The 18,386-nt window shown below is 53.8% G+C and overlaps 2 protein-coding genes across 9 annotated transcripts in view; one reads left to right on the top strand and one right to left on the bottom strand.

The window, feature by feature from the left end:
* Positions 1 to 754: 754 nt before the first annotated feature.
* On the top strand, positions 755 to 8,818 carry GPX3 (glutathione peroxidase 3). Its single transcript, XM_082455634.1, has 5 exons — positions 755 to 922; positions 5,621 to 5,774; positions 6,686 to 6,803; positions 7,237 to 7,336; positions 7,754 to 8,818. Exons 1-5 carry the CDS (start codon positions 836 to 838, stop codon positions 7,973 to 7,975), a joined length of 681 nt encoding a protein of 226 aa, XP_082311760.1. The 5' UTR covers positions 755 to 835; the 3' UTR covers positions 7,976 to 8,818.
* Positions 8,819 to 9,340: 522 nt separating this feature from the next.
* Positions 9,341 to 18,386, bottom strand: part of TNIP1 (TNFAIP3 interacting protein 1) — a 51,907-nt gene continuing 42,861 nt past the window's right edge. For 7 of the 8 annotated variants that reach the window (XM_082455627.1, XM_082455633.1, XM_082455628.1 and 4 more), the window contains 7 exons: positions 17,570 to 17,698; positions 15,222 to 15,353; positions 13,930 to 14,055; positions 13,318 to 13,383; positions 12,747 to 12,938; positions 11,803 to 11,893; positions 9,341 to 10,107 (listed from right to left, as the gene is read on the bottom strand). In XM_082455627.1, the coding sequence (XP_082311753.1) occupies positions 10,073 to 10,107; positions 11,803 to 11,893; positions 12,747 to 12,938; positions 13,318 to 13,383; positions 13,930 to 14,055; positions 15,222 to 15,353; positions 17,570 to 17,698 (771 nt within the window). In that variant the 3' untranslated portion in view covers positions 9,341 to 10,072. The remainder of the gene's footprint in view (positions 10,108 to 11,802; positions 11,894 to 12,746; positions 12,939 to 13,317; positions 13,384 to 13,929; positions 14,056 to 15,221; positions 15,354 to 17,569; positions 17,699 to 18,386) is intronic. The other variant, XM_082455629.1, reaches the window with a different exon arrangement.

Here is an 18,386-nt window from a genome sequence, read left to right as displayed (position 1 = left end):
CTGCAAATATTACGCACATGTTGTGTTCTAGGCCCTGTGCCAGCTGGTGATTATGGTCCCTACTCTCAAGGGACTCCTGGTCTAGGTCTGTCACTTATTTTTAGAACAAGTCATCTAGCCAGAACCAGAAGGGACTTAGAGAGCATCAACCAATCCCATCATTACACAGTTGGGGAAACTGAGGCCCAGAGAGGGAAAGCAACATGTTCAAGACTACATAGGGAGCAAATGTATTTTCCGCTCTCAAACCAGCTGAGGAATCCCAATGTTCTTCCCAGGAGAGGGCTGCATTCAAAATCCTAGGGCATTCACTCTTTGCTTTTTAAGCACTAAACCTACATAGAGTAAATAAATGTTCCTGGAAGTCTCACTTCAGATCTTGCTGACATTTTAGGTCCTTAATATACCTTCAACCAGAATAGAGGCAGGAGGGAACAGGGAACACCTTGGGGGTGCCATCAACTCTTCGGCGCTTTTCAAAGCCCATTCCCCGGCTCTGCTGAGGACATTGTGCCTGCCTCTTCCAGCACTTTAGAGTCTAAAGCAGAGGGGCCCGCCTCACGGTTTCACGAGGAGCTGGCTCCCATCTCTCTGTCCAGACTTGCTTATGTCACTGTCGCCCAGGGCCTGGGGAGGGGGAGAAGCGGAGGGTAAGTTGTGTCCGCCCCTGAAATGCCAGACGCCCTGCGATTGGCTACAAGGACTCCGGCCCGGCCGCGGATTGGTCATCGCTGAGGGCTTGAAAGGTGGATGAGAGCGGACGACACCTCAGACGGACTGCGGCCCGGGATCAGACAGCGTCTCCGGCGAGTCCGAGACGCGGCCCCAGCCCACCATGGCCCGTCTCTTCCGGGCATCCTGCCTTCTCTCCCTGCTCCTGGCCGGCTTCGTTCCGCCGAGCCGAGGACAGGAGAAGTCGAAGGTGAGTGAGCCTCGGGGATGGGTGGCCGGGGGATCGAACGTGGTCCGCAGGTGTCCATCGCTCGGTGGTGAGGCACCCTTCTTCCCGGGCTCCCCCCCAAGTAGGGTGACACCTAGGTGCGAGAGACGCCCTAACTCCCGTTGCCTCCCTCTTCAGCATACCCAGACCGTCGTCAGACTCTTCGCGGTTCCATCTGTTGGAGACCTGGGTGCCCCGGGTGGGCAGAATGAATGAGGGAGGAAGGGTCTTCTCTCCCGGTCCACACTTTCATCCCCACGGCTACCTCCGGGTCGCCTTGCTACCTCCAAGCCACCGTCTGTTTCTGAGATATTCCCCTCCAGTGGGGCCTGAAGGGGGTGGGGGGCACAGAAAATGGCCTGGAGACTCAGGGTCTGGGTTGGCTGCAGAGGTTCCCAGGGAGAATGGCAGGCAAGGTGAAAGGGAAGGAACACGCAGCTGTGTGGTCCCCGTCTAGCCCAAGCATAAATGCAGGTAGAATTCTGGGATACTGGTAGAAGACGCAGAGTGTGACAGAAGGAGCTCTGAGCTGGCAGCAGAGAATGCCCAGGATGCTGACTAGACTCCCTTTTCCTTTGTGGACCTCAGTTTCTCCACCTGTAGCAGGTGGGAGGGCAGGGCACAATGAGGCTGATGATTTCAGAGGGGATGCTTGGAGAAGCTGCAAAATCCACACGCTGTTCTCTGAAGTGTCTCCTGTTTGGGGGCAACCTCACTACCCACCACCCACTGCCCACCTTGGCCTGAGCAAACCTAGTAGTTGGAGAAAGCTGGGGACTGCCAGCTCGATAGGAGAGGCAGAATTCTCCTGAGCCTCAGTCTATCCCCAGCAGTGTGTGTGGCCCTTAGCTAGAGTGGAGATGCTGAGGCCGGGAGCAGGGGTGACCACACATGCTTATCTCTTTGGACAGTATATGCCAAAGTGGGCACTGTAGATCTCTCCTCTTCCCCAGGGTGGGGAGGCAGAAGCCAGGCATAGACCCAAAGAGAGAGATTTATGTCTCCAGCATCCCAGTACACACACACACACACACACACACACACACACAACGCTTGTATAAGCTGAAGAAGAAGCTTTGCACTTCTGTGTTTCTCAAATCTTCCAGGTCTTAATTCTAAGATCTTATGACTCCATGATTCTGTTTCCAAAATCGTATCTACTGTTCAGGAAGCCCATTCCAAACACAAGGTTCCTTCTGTCTGTTTCTATCCCCTGTCCTGTCCTCAGCCTAAATTCCAATCAGTCTGCCCCTGCTTGGAGTCAGCCTTGAGACTGGATGGTTATGGGGCCACTTCCTCTAAGCCTCTGGCTTTGTATCCAGTCCTGTTCATAATCTCCAACTCAGAAGGTATTTTCCAGGGCAGGGATGGTACTGAATTTCAATATTGGGGTGTGGAGTAGAAGTGAGGGTAGACCGTGGGTAGGGCAGTATCTTGGAGTCAGTCGTATAACCTCAGTTTGGGGAGAAGCAGAGAAGGGAAGATGGGCCCTGCTTCAAGAAGGCTGGAGGTAAGAACATGGATCCCATGAATAATTCATCATAGCCATGTGTTCTCTGTAGAACTCTGGGGAGGAGTAGGTGGATTCAGAGAAAACAGGGTGGGTATGGTCTAGAAAACTCTTAGGGTGAGGTGTGATCATATCAGATACAACCAGCTAGGACTTGCTAGCTGATGACAGTCTGGGCATGCCTATTTCTCCTCCAGGTCCTGAGAGAGCTGAAATGTCATAGCCCTGGGTTCTAGGACTCAACCACTTATCCTACCCCAACTCCAGGGCCAAGCGATGGGGCAAGGGGCAGGTGGAGAATGGGATGGACAAAGGGTGAGAGCCCCAAAGGGATGTTTGCCTCCTCCCAATTCAAAGGGAGGGGCTGGGTAACAAAGGGAATCCTCCTTTCCTTGCCGTGTCCCCTCTCCAGTCCAGTTTAAGGCTGCCCAGCCTCCCTGTCCTTCCTCTACAAAAGGACTTTGCAGATGCTAGAGAGAATAACAACCGCTGACGTGCGTGGGATCCTAGTAACCGCTGGTTTCTAGGTGACTAAACCAGGCAGAGAGAATCATGGAACCACCGGCTGACAGTCAGGGCTGAAGAGCCCTCAAGACAGCTCTGAATCTGACCCCGCCTCACAGCTGAGGAGCCAGAGCCCCAGAGAAGGGACAGGAGTCGTCACACAGAATCAGACCCAGCCAGGCCCAGAACTCAGGTCTCCTGCCCCCAGTCCAGCTCTCCTCTCACACTTTCACACTGGTGGGGGTGGTAAGATGGGTGAGGAGAAAGACACAGGACCAGCAACCCTAGCCAGCTGGGGTCCTGGCGGGGTCCCCCCTCCAACTCTCAAGCCATCAAAACTCTCCTGTCTTGTGCAATTGTGGGAGGATAGAGGCACCCTCACTCCCTCTCCCCACCTCCACCCACAACTCCTCTGACATCCGGGTTAAGGTGCAGGGTTCTGGGACTCCATGGGCCCAGAAAAGGGGAGGGGGCTTCCGTAAGGACTGGGCGTGTGCTCAGTGGTGAATGCAGGCCATGGCTTCCCCCACCATAGGCGCTCTCTGACCCCTCTCGGTCGGAACTCACAGCACTGGCTTCACTGGCCCAGTAGAAAGGATGGAGGCTTTGTCACACATCCCTTCTCCTGTAAACTCCCTGCCCAGTGCATCATCTTCTTCATACTGGCTGGGGAACATCAAAGCCCTCTTCATGATAAGGTAGGAACGTCAGGGCCCTTTACCCTATCCCTTGATGGGTGGGTGGGGCGGAGGGCAGGTACAGATTTCTTTCCAAGAGGCTTGCAAGACAGTTTTGACCTGCTAGTAAATTCTCGCAGCCATTTTGGGAGGCAGGTGGTATTATCCTCTCCCGTCAGCAGATGGAGGCTCAGACTGAACGTGACTTGCCCAGGGCCACACAGCCAGCAAAGACTCAAATCTAATGAGAGGAGATTCCCACCCTGAAACTGGTTTCAGAAGCTGATCCTCCCGCTGTTTACAAGCTTCCATTATTTAGACAACCTCTTGGCTTTTTTTCTCCCCATTTCACAATTTGTTTTCAGACCAGGGTGGAGTGGAGAGGCAGGCAGGAGGCCTTTCCTTCTGGCTGCTAGACGTCTGTGGCCAGCTAGGGTGTGTTTGTTGTGCCCTGGCTGTCTGTATTTTGAGGTGGAGCTGACCCCAGCTGGGGCCCACGAAGCCCAGGGGCTGAAGGAATGTCAAGCTTAGGTCTCAGGCCGGCCTCCAGCAGCCACCAGAAGTCACGGGGCATGGAATATTAGACTCACGTGTAGCAGGGAATTTGTACCGGAGCCAAGAAGAGAGCTTGCAGCTGTCCGGGAATGGCCGCGTGGAGGGAGTTCCAGCTCCCCTGGCTCAGCAGGCTACGGAGTCTTCAAGACAGAGGCTGCTTTTTTTCACCCTCCTGGGGCCACGCCCTGCCAGCCCAGATGCCTCTCTTCACGCAGTTGGGCAGAGGTGTAACTGGCCACAACAGCAAGTCTTCCAGGATTGGTGGGAAGAGAGGACATGAATTTGCTTCTCTAACTCCAACCACCTGGCTCTGTCTCTCTGGTCTATAATGCTAGTTTGCATTCGATTTGTTTATTGTCTTCTCACCTCTTCTCAGATGTCCAGGCCAGGACTACCCGTCCAGCTGCTAATTATGGTAGTGATGCCATGACACTCTTTCAAGAGTAGACCCAGATTTTTGTAGTCTGTACCAAAAAATGGCAGAGGTAAGATGGGGTAGAGTGGGGTAAATGCAGCATCCCACTTGCCAGCAGTAATCCATGCCCTCCTCTCCCACTGAGAGTGACGCTGTCAAGCCATGGTGGTTGAGAACAGCTGATCCAGTTCAAGGTTCTCATTTTATAAATGAGAAAACTGCGGCCCACAGAAGAGAAAGGGCTAGTCCAAGACCACACAGGGAGTTAGTGGCGGAGCTGGTCATGGAATCCAGGTTCCCCAACTTGCAGCCCATTTAACGCTCTCTCTACTAGTTCTGGAGGCTGACCGTGGAACAGCTTGGGCAGAGGAAGGTATAATGGTCATTGTCACAGCTGCTCGCCCACAGGGAGCATTGAATCTATGCCAGGCACTGGAGCTTTACCCTGACCATCCCATTTAATCCTCATGGCAGGCCTTGCCCCATTCCTGGCTACTATCCTACTTCCCTATTTTCTAACAGCATCAGTTTTCCAGTCCCCCAGATCGGGAACCTCTGAATCACCACTGTCCATACTGCTGCTTCCTCATTTCTGTTCAGTTCTTCCTTCACGATGGTCTAGTTCAGGGTCTCATCACCACTCGCCTGCATTATTGCAATAGCCTCCCCGTCTCCACCAGCCCATCCAATAACACAACACCAGCATCGGGGGAGTGTCCCTCAGAGCCTGCCCAGTGACTGTTAATAAATTGACATGTGATGCAGAAGTAATGACCAAAGTAAGTATTTCTCCAAGTTTCCATAGCACCCACCAGCTTATTAAGTGCTTTCAAAATTATTGTCTTGTACAGGAATTAGGAGACCTCACTTCTAGTCTGGTTCTAATTCTTGGAGTGGTCTTGGGCAAGTCAAGACCACTTGGGCCAATCAGTTCCACCTCTCCCTGTTATCTTGGAAATGGTGGAGTCCAAGTTCCCTTCCAGCTGTAACCGCTCCCCGGCGCTGGTCTTCTCTTCCAGATGGACTGCCATGCTGGCGTGAGCAGCACCATCTACGAGTATGGAGCCCTCGCCATTGACGGGGAGGAGTACATCCCCTTTAAGCAGTACGCTGGCAAATACATCCTCTTTGTCAACGTGGCCAGCTACTGAGGCCTGACAGGCCAGTACGTTGGTAAGAGCCCATCCCTCTTCCCCTGCTTTATTTGGGGCTGTTTCTGCCAGTTGGGCACATTCCAATCACAGGAGCTTTCCCCGTGCAAGGGGGAAGGGGTGACGGTGATCATGAGATTCCAAACCCTGTATCTTAATCCTACTGTGTTCCATGGTTCTTTGAAAATGATTATGTAAGCCTGAGGTCTGATCACCTTCAAACATGTTCTAGAAGATTCTCAGTTATCCTTCATCCCTGGGCACCTCAACTGCTCTAAAAGCAGAAGGAGGGAGGAGATTGGGTTTGTGCCTGGAGCGTCCTTTCATTGGAGTAAGAAATAATAGCTTTGTCTTCCTGAGAATTTCTCACCTGTCCTCAGCCCCATCTGCCTTAGTGCTTCTCTTGGCCCCTGGAAAGCAGGCAACTGGCCTGAGTCCCCAGAGTACGGGTGTTAGTGACAGAACCAGGTGTTGCACCCAGGTTTCATGATCCCCAGTATCCTCACTTCTTTCTCCTTAGCTGGGTCAGAGTCAAGAGCCTGAGGGAACAGGCAGGCGAAAGGCATCTGACAGCACCCACAAGAAAATGCTTTGGGGGGTGGGGTGGGGTGTGAGAGGAAGGCAAGGGCAACCTGACCTAGAACGTTCTGCCTGGCAATCATTGGACCTTGGCAGTGGGTGACTGATTACTCATTTGATGAACCATATTGCTCTCTTTTTCCCCAAACCTCCAACCTATCCAGATTGGAATCCATAGGATGGGACTTGAATCCCAGCACTGCCACACTCAGTGGATGATCTTGGGCAAGTCCCTTCCCCTGTCAGGCCTCAGTGATTTCAGCTGTACAATGGGTGAGCAGGTGGAGTGGTACACAGGAGGGAGGGCTCCTCATCAGGCTACCCCAGTCTCTGCTCTCTCTCTCCCTGGCCCAGAACTGAATGCACTACAGGAAGAACTTGCACCATTTGGTCTGGTCATTCTGGGCTTCCCCTGCAACCAATTCGGAAAACAGGAACCAGGAGAGAACTCGGAGATCCTAGCCACTCTCAGGTGAGTGCTGACTCAGTGTCCTGAGAAAGCGCCCCAGCCTAGCCTCTAGGCATCTCTTGCACCGGCCCCTATTCATAATGGATATTTATCAGCCTCCAAGAACTACTCTCCCCTTCCAGGAACCCCATTTAGTGGAACGAGTGGAAGAGGGGCCAGGAGAGGAACAGAGACAGGGACGATGGTTGTGAGCACATGACCGGGGAGGGGGAAGGGGAGTACGGGTGGAGGGCAGGGGTTATTAAGAAGGTACCAAACTGGAAAAAGACTGTAGACCCACATTATGCCTGTGCCCATTCAATATTCACTGGCTCCCACTGCCCACTGTAGCATAAAATCCAGACTCCCAACACCCCCTCCCCTGTTCTGTCCCTTCCTCTCATTTCTGAGCCCTGTGCCCATTTCCCTGCGACCCACATAAAAACATTGCTCTTAGGCATGTCCGACCAGGTGGGGGCTTCGTCCCCAATTTCCAGCTCTTTGAGAAAGGGGACGTGAACGGGGAGAAAGAACAGAAGTTCTACACATTCCTGAAGGTGAGTACACAGCCACCTCTCTCAGAGCCTCTCTGCCCCGCTGAGGCTGGCTCTGCACCAGGCTGCAGCCGCTCCTGGCTCCAGCCCACAGAAAGACAAGGCCTGTGCCACCCTCCTCCGCTCCTGGGCTCTTGGGGAATTTCTTGGCATCTGATTATTATTCCAACTAGAGGGCTTTGCAAACCCTAGGGTCTCATCAGCCCATTTTACAGATGGGCCCCAGAAGGGACAAGATTAGGGTCTCACAATCTGCTAGAGCCAAAACTGGTTCTGGGATTCAGTTTTCTAACTCCCAAACTGGTGCTCTTTCCTCAGTGCCAGGCTATTCTCCTTCCCCCAAGAAGTCCTGGGAAGGAGGCGGGATAAGGGTGGGAGGGGTCCCAAGCAGGGTTGACTCTATTCTCATCTCTGCTCCAGAACTCCTGTCCTCCTACCTCGGAGCTCCTGGGCTCACCGGGCCGCCTCTTCTGGGATCCCATGAAGGTCCATGACATCCGCTGGAACTTTGAGAAGTTCCTGGTGGGGCCAGATGGTGCTCCCATCATGCGCTGGCACCACCGCACCACGGTCAACACTGTCAAGATGGACATCCTGACCTACATGCGGCGCCGGGCTGCCCTGGAGGCCAAGGGGAAGTAACTGAGGCCCACCCCACCCCATGTCCACCACGCAGGGGCTGGGGAGGACTCCGTTCAGGAAGGAATCCATTTCTCCACCCACACCATACTCCCACACTAGACCCCTTACGATTACACAAAGCCTCAGCCTGACACGAACGTGTGCATACAATTGTGTCTGTACTGCTGTGCACATGGGTGTTTGCACGCATGCCTACAGCTGTGTGTGACCAGGTGTGTGCACACACTTAAGTGTACGGCCACACGGGCTGACGTGCACGAATACCCAGGAACGTGTACCGTGTGTGTGGCGACAGCTGTGTACCGTGGAGAGTGCCAGAGAGTAACTCCCCTCTTTCCAGTTCTCTATTCCAATGACAACAATTCACTTCCTGCTGAGCCCAAAGAAAAAAACCAGCTCTAGATTCAACCTGGACCTCAACCCTTGGGGCCAGCACCTCCCACTGCCTCCAAACACCACCCCTGAAGTGCCCAGAAGTTTCTGGGTCTGCCATACTGCCCGACCATCCTCCTCTCCATCACACAGCCTCCCTCCTTCCTGAGGGCCCTCCCAAGCCCCCTACCCCGCCCCGCAGTGTTCCCTGAGAGTAGCCAAGGCAGATGTGAGAGCAAGGGCCATGTTCCCCGCGTCAGGGGTGGCATCTCCATGAAGGAGGGGCCCGAAGCCCTTGTGGGCGGACCTCCCTTGAGCCTGTCTGAAGGGCCAGCCCTTAGTGCATTCAGGCTGAGGCCCCTGGGCAGGGATGCCACCCCCGCTCCTTTGAGGGATGTGCCCTCTCCTCTCACCCCGACCCACTGGCATTAGACTCACCCCTGTCTGCCTAGTAAAGGCCTTTCTGCAGCAGCTGAGCCTACTGTGGTGCTTCCTCAATGGGGCCACCCTCGCCGGGGGGAAGGGAGAAGAGGAAGACGAAGAGAAAAGGAATGAAGGGAGACCTTTGGGCCCTTGCTTTTTGGTTTCTACCTAGGCCCACTCTGCTTCCTCACTCGGCATCTGGAGTTTGTAAAACCAGCTCACGTCTACTGTCATCCCACAGTTCTCCACGGCAGCTAGGGCTCAGGTGAGGTGTGCGTGTGACAGACGAAGAAACAGGCTCACAGAAGGTCCAGGCCTTGCCCTATGTCTCCTGACAAGTGAGGGGCAGGACGAGAATGTAAACCCAGGGTGCCTGACCCCTAGCCCCTGGATGACCCTCACGGAGGCTCTGAGCAGGGCCCCAGGGGATATCTGCCAAGAGTAATGGTGATGCTCCCGGGGGTGTCTGGGAGGAATGGGGTACGGAGGGAGGGGGCCAGGAAAGCAGCACTCTGGTTGACCAGGAGGGGAACATTCATCAGGGCATAAAAGAATACCAGTCACAAAATGTTAATCTTCAACTTGGATTTATGTCCAAGATTCGTGCAAACAGCTGTCCGGGGATCAACAGCCACCCCGATCCGGGCCTCCAGCACCACAAGCCCCAGCTGAGGGCCTGGCAGCTTCAGGCTGGGGGCCCTCAGCCGATGTGGCCGGCATGGGCTTCATCCCAGGCTGCAGTGGTGCCGGCAAGGCTGCCGTGGGCGGAAGTGGAGGGCCCAGGAGTAGAGCATCCTGTCTCTTCTGCTCCCAGAGGCAAACCCGCTCTTCCCGCAGCTCCTCAGAGGGGGAGGGGATGTGCGTGGGGCAGGTCCTGCTACTGCAGAGCTTGAAGCAAAAACTAAACACACACATGAACTGACTGTGGTCCCCAGAGGGGCTGCTGAGCCACTTCTGGGGAAGTTGTGAAAGGAAGGGGTCTTGACTGCACCCCACTTGAGATTAACATCTGCCAGCACTTTCTGCAGAGGATGGTGGGTCAAGGCCGGATGACGCCTCTCTCCGCTCAGTGGCAGAGTAGTGAGTTTTTCCCAGTCACTCCAAAGGAAAGGCCCAGATGGACGCCTTCTGGATGGAGCCTCCCGAGTCTCTATAACAGTTCAGGTTGGGGCCAGGGCTCAAGTTGGCCATCCATCTCAGCCTCCCGAGTGGCTGAGGCTCGGAGAGCCCGTGGCCTCTAGTTTTCCAGTAAGCTGAAGTCAGCTGGCTCTGCAAGACGAAGCTGGAGCCAAGGAACTGGTTTCACTGAGGTCCCTCACGGTCATTTTTGGTGGACTCTAAATAAACAAAAATTTTGAGGATTTGAAGATGAGGTGCTACAGTAGGTTTCAAAGTCCTATGGAAACCAATATAGTAAGAGTGGAAAAAACCAGTTAGGGTTGTTGGGTATTACCAAGTGCCAGGCCCTGGGCTAAGTGCCTTAGGTATATTTGTCATTCAGTCCTTGCCCAGCCCTATGAAGCAGACAGATTATTATCCCTTTATGGGGGGGAGGGAACTGGGACACAGAGAGGTTTGTAAAAACTCGCTCAAAGTCCCAGGTCTAGGAGGTGCTGGCGCCTAGTCAGTCTGGTTTCAGATCCCAGAAATGGAGTAGTTCTGGGGGAGGGGACAGTCCTGCCCACTTGGCCACCCTCTGCCCTCATCAAAGCAGGCTCCGAGGGGCTCCACAGAACCTCTAGGGCTCCGCAGGGAAACATCAGAAAATGACCAGCCCAATACCTCCTCCTTCCAACCACGAGATCCTCCAAACCACACTCCTCTAAGTCACCCTGTAGTCTCTGCTCCCACTCCTTCTGCAGAGGGGCACTCGACCTCCTGGCACAGCTGTGACCCTTAGAAAACTCCTCTTCGTGCTGAGATGGACTTGGCCTCCCTATTGCTCCCCTTAGTTGCAATTCTGCTCCCAGAAGCCCCACAGGCAAGGCAGTGCCTTCTGCCCCATGAGAGCCTCGCAGAAAGTGAGGGAGTGACCAAGGGCCCAGGGTGCTCTTGTGACTAGCGAACGGACCTCCAGTCCCCAGCTGTTTATGGAGGACACCGTGGCCAAAGGGAGCTTTACAAAATGCAAATCTAATCTCTCATGCTGCTCTGATTTTATTTTATTTTCTATTTATTTATTTTTTTGGCCGCACGGCAGGGCTTGTGGGATCTTAGTTCTCCGACCAGGGATCGAACCTGGGCTCCCTGCAGTGGAAGCACAGAGTCCTAACCACTGGACCGCCAGGGAATTCCCATGCCACTCTGATTTTAAAATGTCCAAGGACTGCACATCATCCTTAGGATAAAGACCAGCCCTCCTGCCGTGGCCTGCAAGGCCCTCTCGGCCAGGACCCGCCAACCTCCCTGACCTCGCCTTGCCCATCCCCCCTTCCCCACCTTGTTCCTGGCTCCAGCCACGCCGGCCTTCTCTCAATCCTCAAGTTGGCCACAGTTCTTCATCCCCTCCCACCAAGGCCTTTGCATTTGTCCTTTCTCTGCAAGAACACCCGTGCCTTCTGTTTCTTTACCGCATTAATGCCACTCATTCTGAGGGTCTCAACTCAAACACCATGGCCCCCAGGCTGGGTCAGGTCCCTCTGCTGTCTGCTCTCATAGAAACCTGCTCTTCTTCCTTCAGGGCACTTGAGTGCAGTTGTATGCCCATTGGTGTGATTTTAGCTATTCATTTCTGCCCCCCTCACTAGACAGTAAGGTCAGAGGGCTGGGACCATATCCGAGCTTACCCAGAACCTCGTACAGCACACAGCATTTAGACCCTAAACTGTAATGAAGGAAGGAATGGTTTCAACCCCCTCATGATGCAGTCACCATCCCTTTCTTCTCAACACTATTTCAGAAAGCTGGGCCTCCTCCTCCACCGAGATCAGAAGGTAGCAACGTCGTCGTCCCCAGACGGGGGTGATCCTGTCAGATAAGAAGTTATCTCCCCCCATGGAAGACAAGGCCCATTACCAGGGGACCGTGCTCACCTGGTTCCGTAGGCCTGGCCGTGGGTGAGCCCATCACTTGGGAGCTCTGACTGCGTATCCCTCCACAGGGCAGCCGCCAGGTGTATTCTGGCTGCAACAACACTGGTGCTTAGTAATCAATAACCACACTCGAAAATTACAGTAGCAGCTACCGTGCCGGAATAGTACTAAGTTCATATTAATCGAGTATAACTGAATCCTTACAACTACCCAGGTTGCCACCCCCATTTTACAGGTTCGCAAACTGAGGCTCAGATGGGTTAAGCAACTTGTTGAAGGTCGTCCAGTTAGGCAAGTGGCCAAGCTTTGATTTGAGTCCAGGTCTCTATAATCCTGGAGCTAATCTCTTAAGCCCCACAGTACACTCCAGTGTTTAAAGATGCATGTAAGGAATGGTCATAGGAGAAAACCTGGATGGAAGGCAGCTGTCACCAGGTGAGAGCAGGGGTGCCTGAGGGGGCTGTGGCAGAGGCACTGGAGAGGATGGGACAGGTGACAGCAGCTCTTTGGAGACAGAATGATAAGCAAGGGAAGAAAAAAGCAGCCAAAAAAATGGAAGAAAAGAGAAAAGGAAAGGAAACTGAAAAGGGAAAAGAGAAAGAAAAGCAAAGGGAGAGAATGCATGGTGAGGATCTGGTACCTGGTTCCATGTGGAGGTTATAAAGAAGGTCAAACCCAAACTCCAGTACCCCTGGCCTGGTGGGCGGGAGAAAGCCCTCCTTCTGGGCCCACTCCCTTACTTGGCCTTTTCTGTCCTACACCAGTGACCCTGAGCAGCCCTGGGCTGGAAGGTCCTGCCCCTGAGACAGCAGGCTGCACACCACAGTGCTGTTCAGAAGGGGCCAAGGATGCAGCTTCTGACTCCCTCACTTGACCTTGCCCTCTGGAATGTGTCTGGGTGGCCTGTGTGTGTGTCCTGGAGTGAAAGAGGGGCACAGACTCACCAGGTGGAAGAGGCGCGAGTTGGGAAGCGGGGGTGGGTGCTCCATGGCCGTGGGAGGAGGCGGGTAGCGGACCTGGGACCAGTCCTCAAAGCCACGGTGCGGCACAACGGGGGGCATGGGCGGGTAGGCGTAGGGGTAGGCCCCGAAGAGATGCTCCGGGTGGGGCTCCACGTGGTAGCGGTCTGCCGAGGTCTGCAAGAAAGGCTGACATCTGGCTCTGGCCTGTGACAGGCTGCATGGGCCGTCCCAGTGACACCCAGCCCATCTCCCGTTCTCCACTTAGAATCTCAGTTCTCTGAAGACTGGCACGTGGCCACGGAAGGCTGGCACATGCACACAGGAGTGGCATATGGGCATGAAAAACTGGTACACGGGCACAGAATATCATCTATGATAACGGTTAGTGTGTCCTGAGCACGTATGCTGTACCAAGTACTGTTATGAATGCTCCACCCACATTACCTCATTAGTTAGCTGGGCACCTGAGCAAACGATGCCCCCGCCCAGTGACTGCAGCACCTGAAGGAGGTAAAATGCAGTAAGTGCTGCTTCCTCCCTCAAGCCTCCTCACCTTTGCTTTCCTCTTCTGCTGTCTCAGGGCATCTTTCGCCCTTTCCTCATCTTTGAAGGCTTTTAGCTGAGAGAAGGAGGGAAGGAGAGAAGACTGTTAGGCTGGGTGCTTCCTGGGCAGGCCTGGATTCAGGGCCTAACCGACCGCAGGGTTGACCAGCCAATGCATGAGGCACCGCTCTGGGCTGTCCTGCCTGGCCCAGCCCTGGGAAAGGGCCCCATGAGACACAGCACAGCCCAGGCTGCAGGCTGCAGGTAAGGCCTGCTCACCCATCACTGGGGGTGGTCTGAACACAGGTCAGGAGGGTTGCGTGAGTCTCACTGCTTCTGTGCTTTCGCATTAACACCTTTTAGTTACAATGTGGGAGAGAGTGGATGGCTCAGAGCTAACTCCTAACTTTGCTCTTTTAAGGCATGAAAACTGATTGTGGACAATCAGAGCTAGAGGTCAGAGAAGGGAAGGGCCTTTCTGAGGGCCACAGAAATGTGGCAGCAGAGCTGAAAGGAGCATCAGTGAGTGTCCTGACATCCAGTCTCACCAGGGACCCTCCAATCCCTGCCCCCTCCCCATGAGGACAGCCAGCTGCCCCCTCCTTGGTCCAGCTCTTCTCACCTGGGCATGTGACAGGGTGACCTGGGCTTGCAGTTTCTCCACCTGCTTCTTCAGCTCTTCCTTCTCCTCATTCATGCGCTCACGGTCGCTGCGCTCCCTCTGGAAGTCCTCCTCAAAAATCTTCACCTGAAGGGGTGGGAAGGGGTGGGGAGGTGGTGAGAAAGGGATGAGGCAGGAGGGGCAGTTCTGAGTGGAGGCTCAGACCTGCTCGGGCCTAGAACCCCGGGCCTCCTGATGGGAGTCAGACATCAAAACTGGTTTCACCGCATCTCAAAAATCCCCGTGGGGAGGGGAACACGTGTACCTCTGGCCCCCCACCCGCAAATTCAAACAGATAGCTCTGGGTCTGTCTATCTTGTATTCTGGGCTTCAACATAGGCTTTATTTGAAAAAAGGATCCATGCCAAAAAAGAAAACAACAGGTTGACAGCCATCAACCAGTCCCATGCTTTCCTTCTGCTGAGGCCCACAGAGAGGTGGAGGTCACAGAAAAAGAATATGAGTGGAGGACTGGAGTTCCAGTCTCCTGGCTCCGAGAGCAGAGGGCCTACAAACTCTCCCAAGGCTCTGGGGTGCACTGGCAAGGAAAGGACGGGGTGGGGCCCTGTCTCTGCCTCTGAAGTTTCACAACCTTACTGCAGATCAGTGAGAAGCCGACCAGGCTCAAAATGATTTAGAAGGATCGAAAGCATGGCACCAAACAGCACAGAAACATGTGAGAGAACCAAAACCTTTTCAACTTCCTTTCAATTCTCTGTGTCCCTCAAGAAGAAAGTCTGCATTTTATGCTACTGTGTCTTTAACAGGTTTCTAGTACTTAACTTCCCTTAAATAAAGGGAGAGATGACTCAAGCTCAGAGTCTTCATCAGGCGACAGTGTCTAGCTAGAGTTCAACAACACTATTTTACCTTTTACTGTATTTATTGCTTACAGTTACTTTCTATTTATGGCAAATAATAAACAGGTTTTCCCATTTATAGTAGAAATCTAAAGTTCCCTTTTAAATATATTTATTGAATTTATTTTAAAATTTGTTTTCAAAACATTAGGTAAATAATAGCACAGCTGGGGCACAGAAATGTTTAAGCCATGATGGTGGTAGAGGAATGACCTAGATAGGGATACACTGGTGGTGAGGATAAACCTATATCCAGACAGGGGTCCTGGCCAATGGCCAGAAAGTGGACTACAGATTACAGCTTCCACATTGTTCAAGGCCCATCCTGGGCCCTCAGGAATGCTCCAGCTCCCACTGGGCACCTCCTACCTGACCTCTTCCCCCTAGCCTCACCTGCTGTTTCAGCAGTTCATTCTGCGTGACCAGCTCCTGTTTCCTTAGCAGGCCTCCAGCTCCTTCCGGGCTGCCGAATGCTGTTGCTGGAGATGATGGGGAGGCCTGGATACTCAGTGCTTCCTCCAGGGCCTGGAATGAGGAACAGAGGAGACGGGCCCATCAGCAGAAAGCCCCTGGAAGTCAGGCCTCATTGGAAGGGTGAGGCCCCACTGAAAGGCCCCTTTCCTGATAACAATAATAATAATAATAACCACCACTATTTAATAAGTGCTATCTTATTTATGAACACTATACACATCATTTCACTGAATCCTTGCCACAGTCCTATGAAGAAAAGATTGTGACCATCATCCCCATTTTATGGATGTGAAAACTGAGGTTCAGAGACCTGAAGTGATTTGTCCAAAGTCACACAGCTAGTAAGTGGCAAAGCAGGGACTCAAAGCCAGCGTGTGCTCTTAACCAGCAGCCTAACCTGTGGTCTTTATGTAGAAGGGAGAAATCTCCTTCCCTGAGGATGAGTGGCTCAATTCTTAGCACCCAGACCTAGAAAGAATACTAAGTCCTTTGGGGGAAGAAATTTCAGCCTCCTCGACAACTGCGTGCCCTGTGATTCTTCAGCTTCCATAACCCATTCCCACCAAACCAACCTCTCCATCCCCAGCTCTTCTGTATTAGATTAGCCTGGATTTTAATTTTGACTTAATTAATATTTTACCTTTCCAACCCTGAAAATGGGCTGACACATCACCAAATAGCATTTTGAAAATTTAAAAAGCACCCCCTGTTTTACCATGTCCACAAGATACCTTTCCTTACATAAACAGTGTGCTCACATTCTCTTAAAAGTTTGCCATTAACTGGTTTTCTCCTTCAACCCTGTTAACGTGTTGCGTGAGAACGCTGGAACACCTCTCGAGACTGGACACCCCCATCACCACCTGGACTTTAGCTCCTAGACAGCAGGGCCTCTGCTGGCCATGCGTCAGTACTGCTCACAGTGCCTCCCTGGACCTGGGGAGATAAAGGAAACCTTCCCCAACTTGGACTTGGGCCCCACTTGGTCTCCAAGACTCCCCCAGAAACATGAGGAAACTGCTGAGCCAAGAGTAAATTCAGGATGCTCAAGGGGCGGCTACGGCTGCACTTCACCCTCCTCCTCCGTCTGCCCCATTTTTCAGATGAGCAGGCTGAGGCCCAGGGACAGGGAGAGCCTCGCGTTAATCATCCCCACCGGTGTCTGTCCCCAGCTACGCCACAGAAACCTGGAGGGCAGCGACCCTGTCTGAGTCATCCCTACAACCAGCAGCAGGCACGACATTCTGCCTGGATTTAGACCCCCAATTCCCACAGCTCAGGACAGATCGTTCTTTTCCCAGAGAACAGGTCCCAGGGCCCCACACTCAGCATCATCAGCGCTTACCAAACACCAAAACCAAACAGAAAGGGTCACCCCCGGGGCCTAGTGAATGCAAACTCACAGCAGAGCCCGCTGTGAGCAGGAGAGCAGGCAGAAGGGAAAGGCAGGCAGACAGACAGGACAGGAGGAAACGCTGAGCACAGGCTCCACAGCAGGAAAAGCTGAGCCTTAGGAGAAAGTTTCCTTTCAAAGCCCCTCCTGTCAGCTTGTTCCTTTAGCCCCTGCACTGGAAGGCAGGCAGGGGTTATAACCTGGGACCAGAAACAGCCCGGCCCACCGCCTCTCACCGTGGCTCAGAGCAAAGGGCTCCCGCTTTACCTGGGCTCTCCCACCCCGACCCCGAGCCCCATCTCCCTGGATCCCCCTACTCGAGGGCAGGAACCTCAGGCCAGTGATCATCCACTCCCTTCAGTGAGTTTTTCCTGAACACGGACGGGCTTGGCGCCAGGTGCTGGGGGATACGTACCCTGGTGAAGACGCACACCCCCCACAGTCAGATGGGAAGACAGGTCATCGATAAGTAATGACAAGAAGATGCCAGAAGGGGTGTGAAAGAAGCTGCCGGTACTTTAGACACACAGAATAGGGAGCTCAAAGGAGACTTGGGTTGGGAAGGCCTCACTGAGGAAGCAGTGTTAAAGCTAAACCTGAACGATGAGGGGGTGGCACTGTGTGAGCAAACAGCACGTCCAAGGGCCACAGGGGAGCAAGCATGCGGTCGTCCCAGCCTGGCACTCAGCGTGCGGGGAGGGGAAGGCAGAGGTGGCGGAAATCACGGGGCAGCACCGAGAGCCTCAGCGCCTCCGCCCTGACCCAGGAGTCGCCCCTCCTGAGCTGAGGGTCTGAGGCACCGGCCACAGGGCGGGCACCGCGGCTGGCTCAGGGAAGCCCTGCCCGCCCAACGGACCACAGCCGAGGCGCCCACCTTGTTGAGCCGCTGAATCTCCTTCTCCTGGTACTCCCGCTGCCGGGTGAGCGGGCTCAGCTGATCCTGCAGGTATTTGACCTTCTGGCGCAGCTCCTTGGCCTCTGCTGTCAGCTGCTCCTTGTCGGTCTGCAGGGAACACAGGACTGGTAAGCAGGGAGCCTCTCCAGGAGGCCTAGACTCCCTGACTGCCCGCCCCGCCCTGCACACGGCCATGCCTCCCCTCTCGCTCTCACTCTGCTGCCCCACGATGCTCGTGCACAAGACCCCAGGCGAGGCACCCGGGTGACAGCGGTAATGTCTACATGGTCCTGTCCTCAAGGAAGGGGTGGCTCAGGTGAATGAAAGGCCCCGGGTTCTGCCACCAGCTCCTCCAACAGTGAGCTGAGCCCTTGGGCACTGACCCAGCCCTCTCTGGTCTAAGCTCTCCTATCTGCCATGGGTAAGGGGTTCGTAACAGGAGTCACAGGTGGGCTTCAGGAGGTCTGTGAGCCCCCAAACCGAGCACACAATTTTGACTGTGCAACCTTCTAGAGAGAAAAGCCACAGTTTTCACCAGATTCGCACAGGGGTCTTCTATGATGCACAGAAAGTGATAAGCCACTGAAAGTCTCCAAAGGACCTTTCAGCTCTTACAGTCTCTGAGCCCAGAGGAGATAAGACCCTCATAGAAATAAATGCGGCATAAGGCAGAAAGGGTTCCTCCACGGAGAAACAAAGTACTACTGTGAGGTTAAAAGAAAGAATACTACAGCTGAAAAGAAACCAGGGAAGGCTTCAAGGTGGAAGCACTGCTTCCATACCTACTATGGAACAA

Source organism: Balaenoptera physalus (assembly GCF_965194825.1).
Source record: "Balaenoptera physalus genome assembly, chromosome: 3".
Lineage (NCBI taxonomy): Eukaryota > Metazoa > Chordata > Mammalia > Artiodactyla > Balaenopteridae > Balaenoptera > Balaenoptera physalus.
The sequence above is the reverse complement of the archived record's forward strand: the minus strand, read 5'-3'. Positions and strand labels throughout refer to the sequence as shown.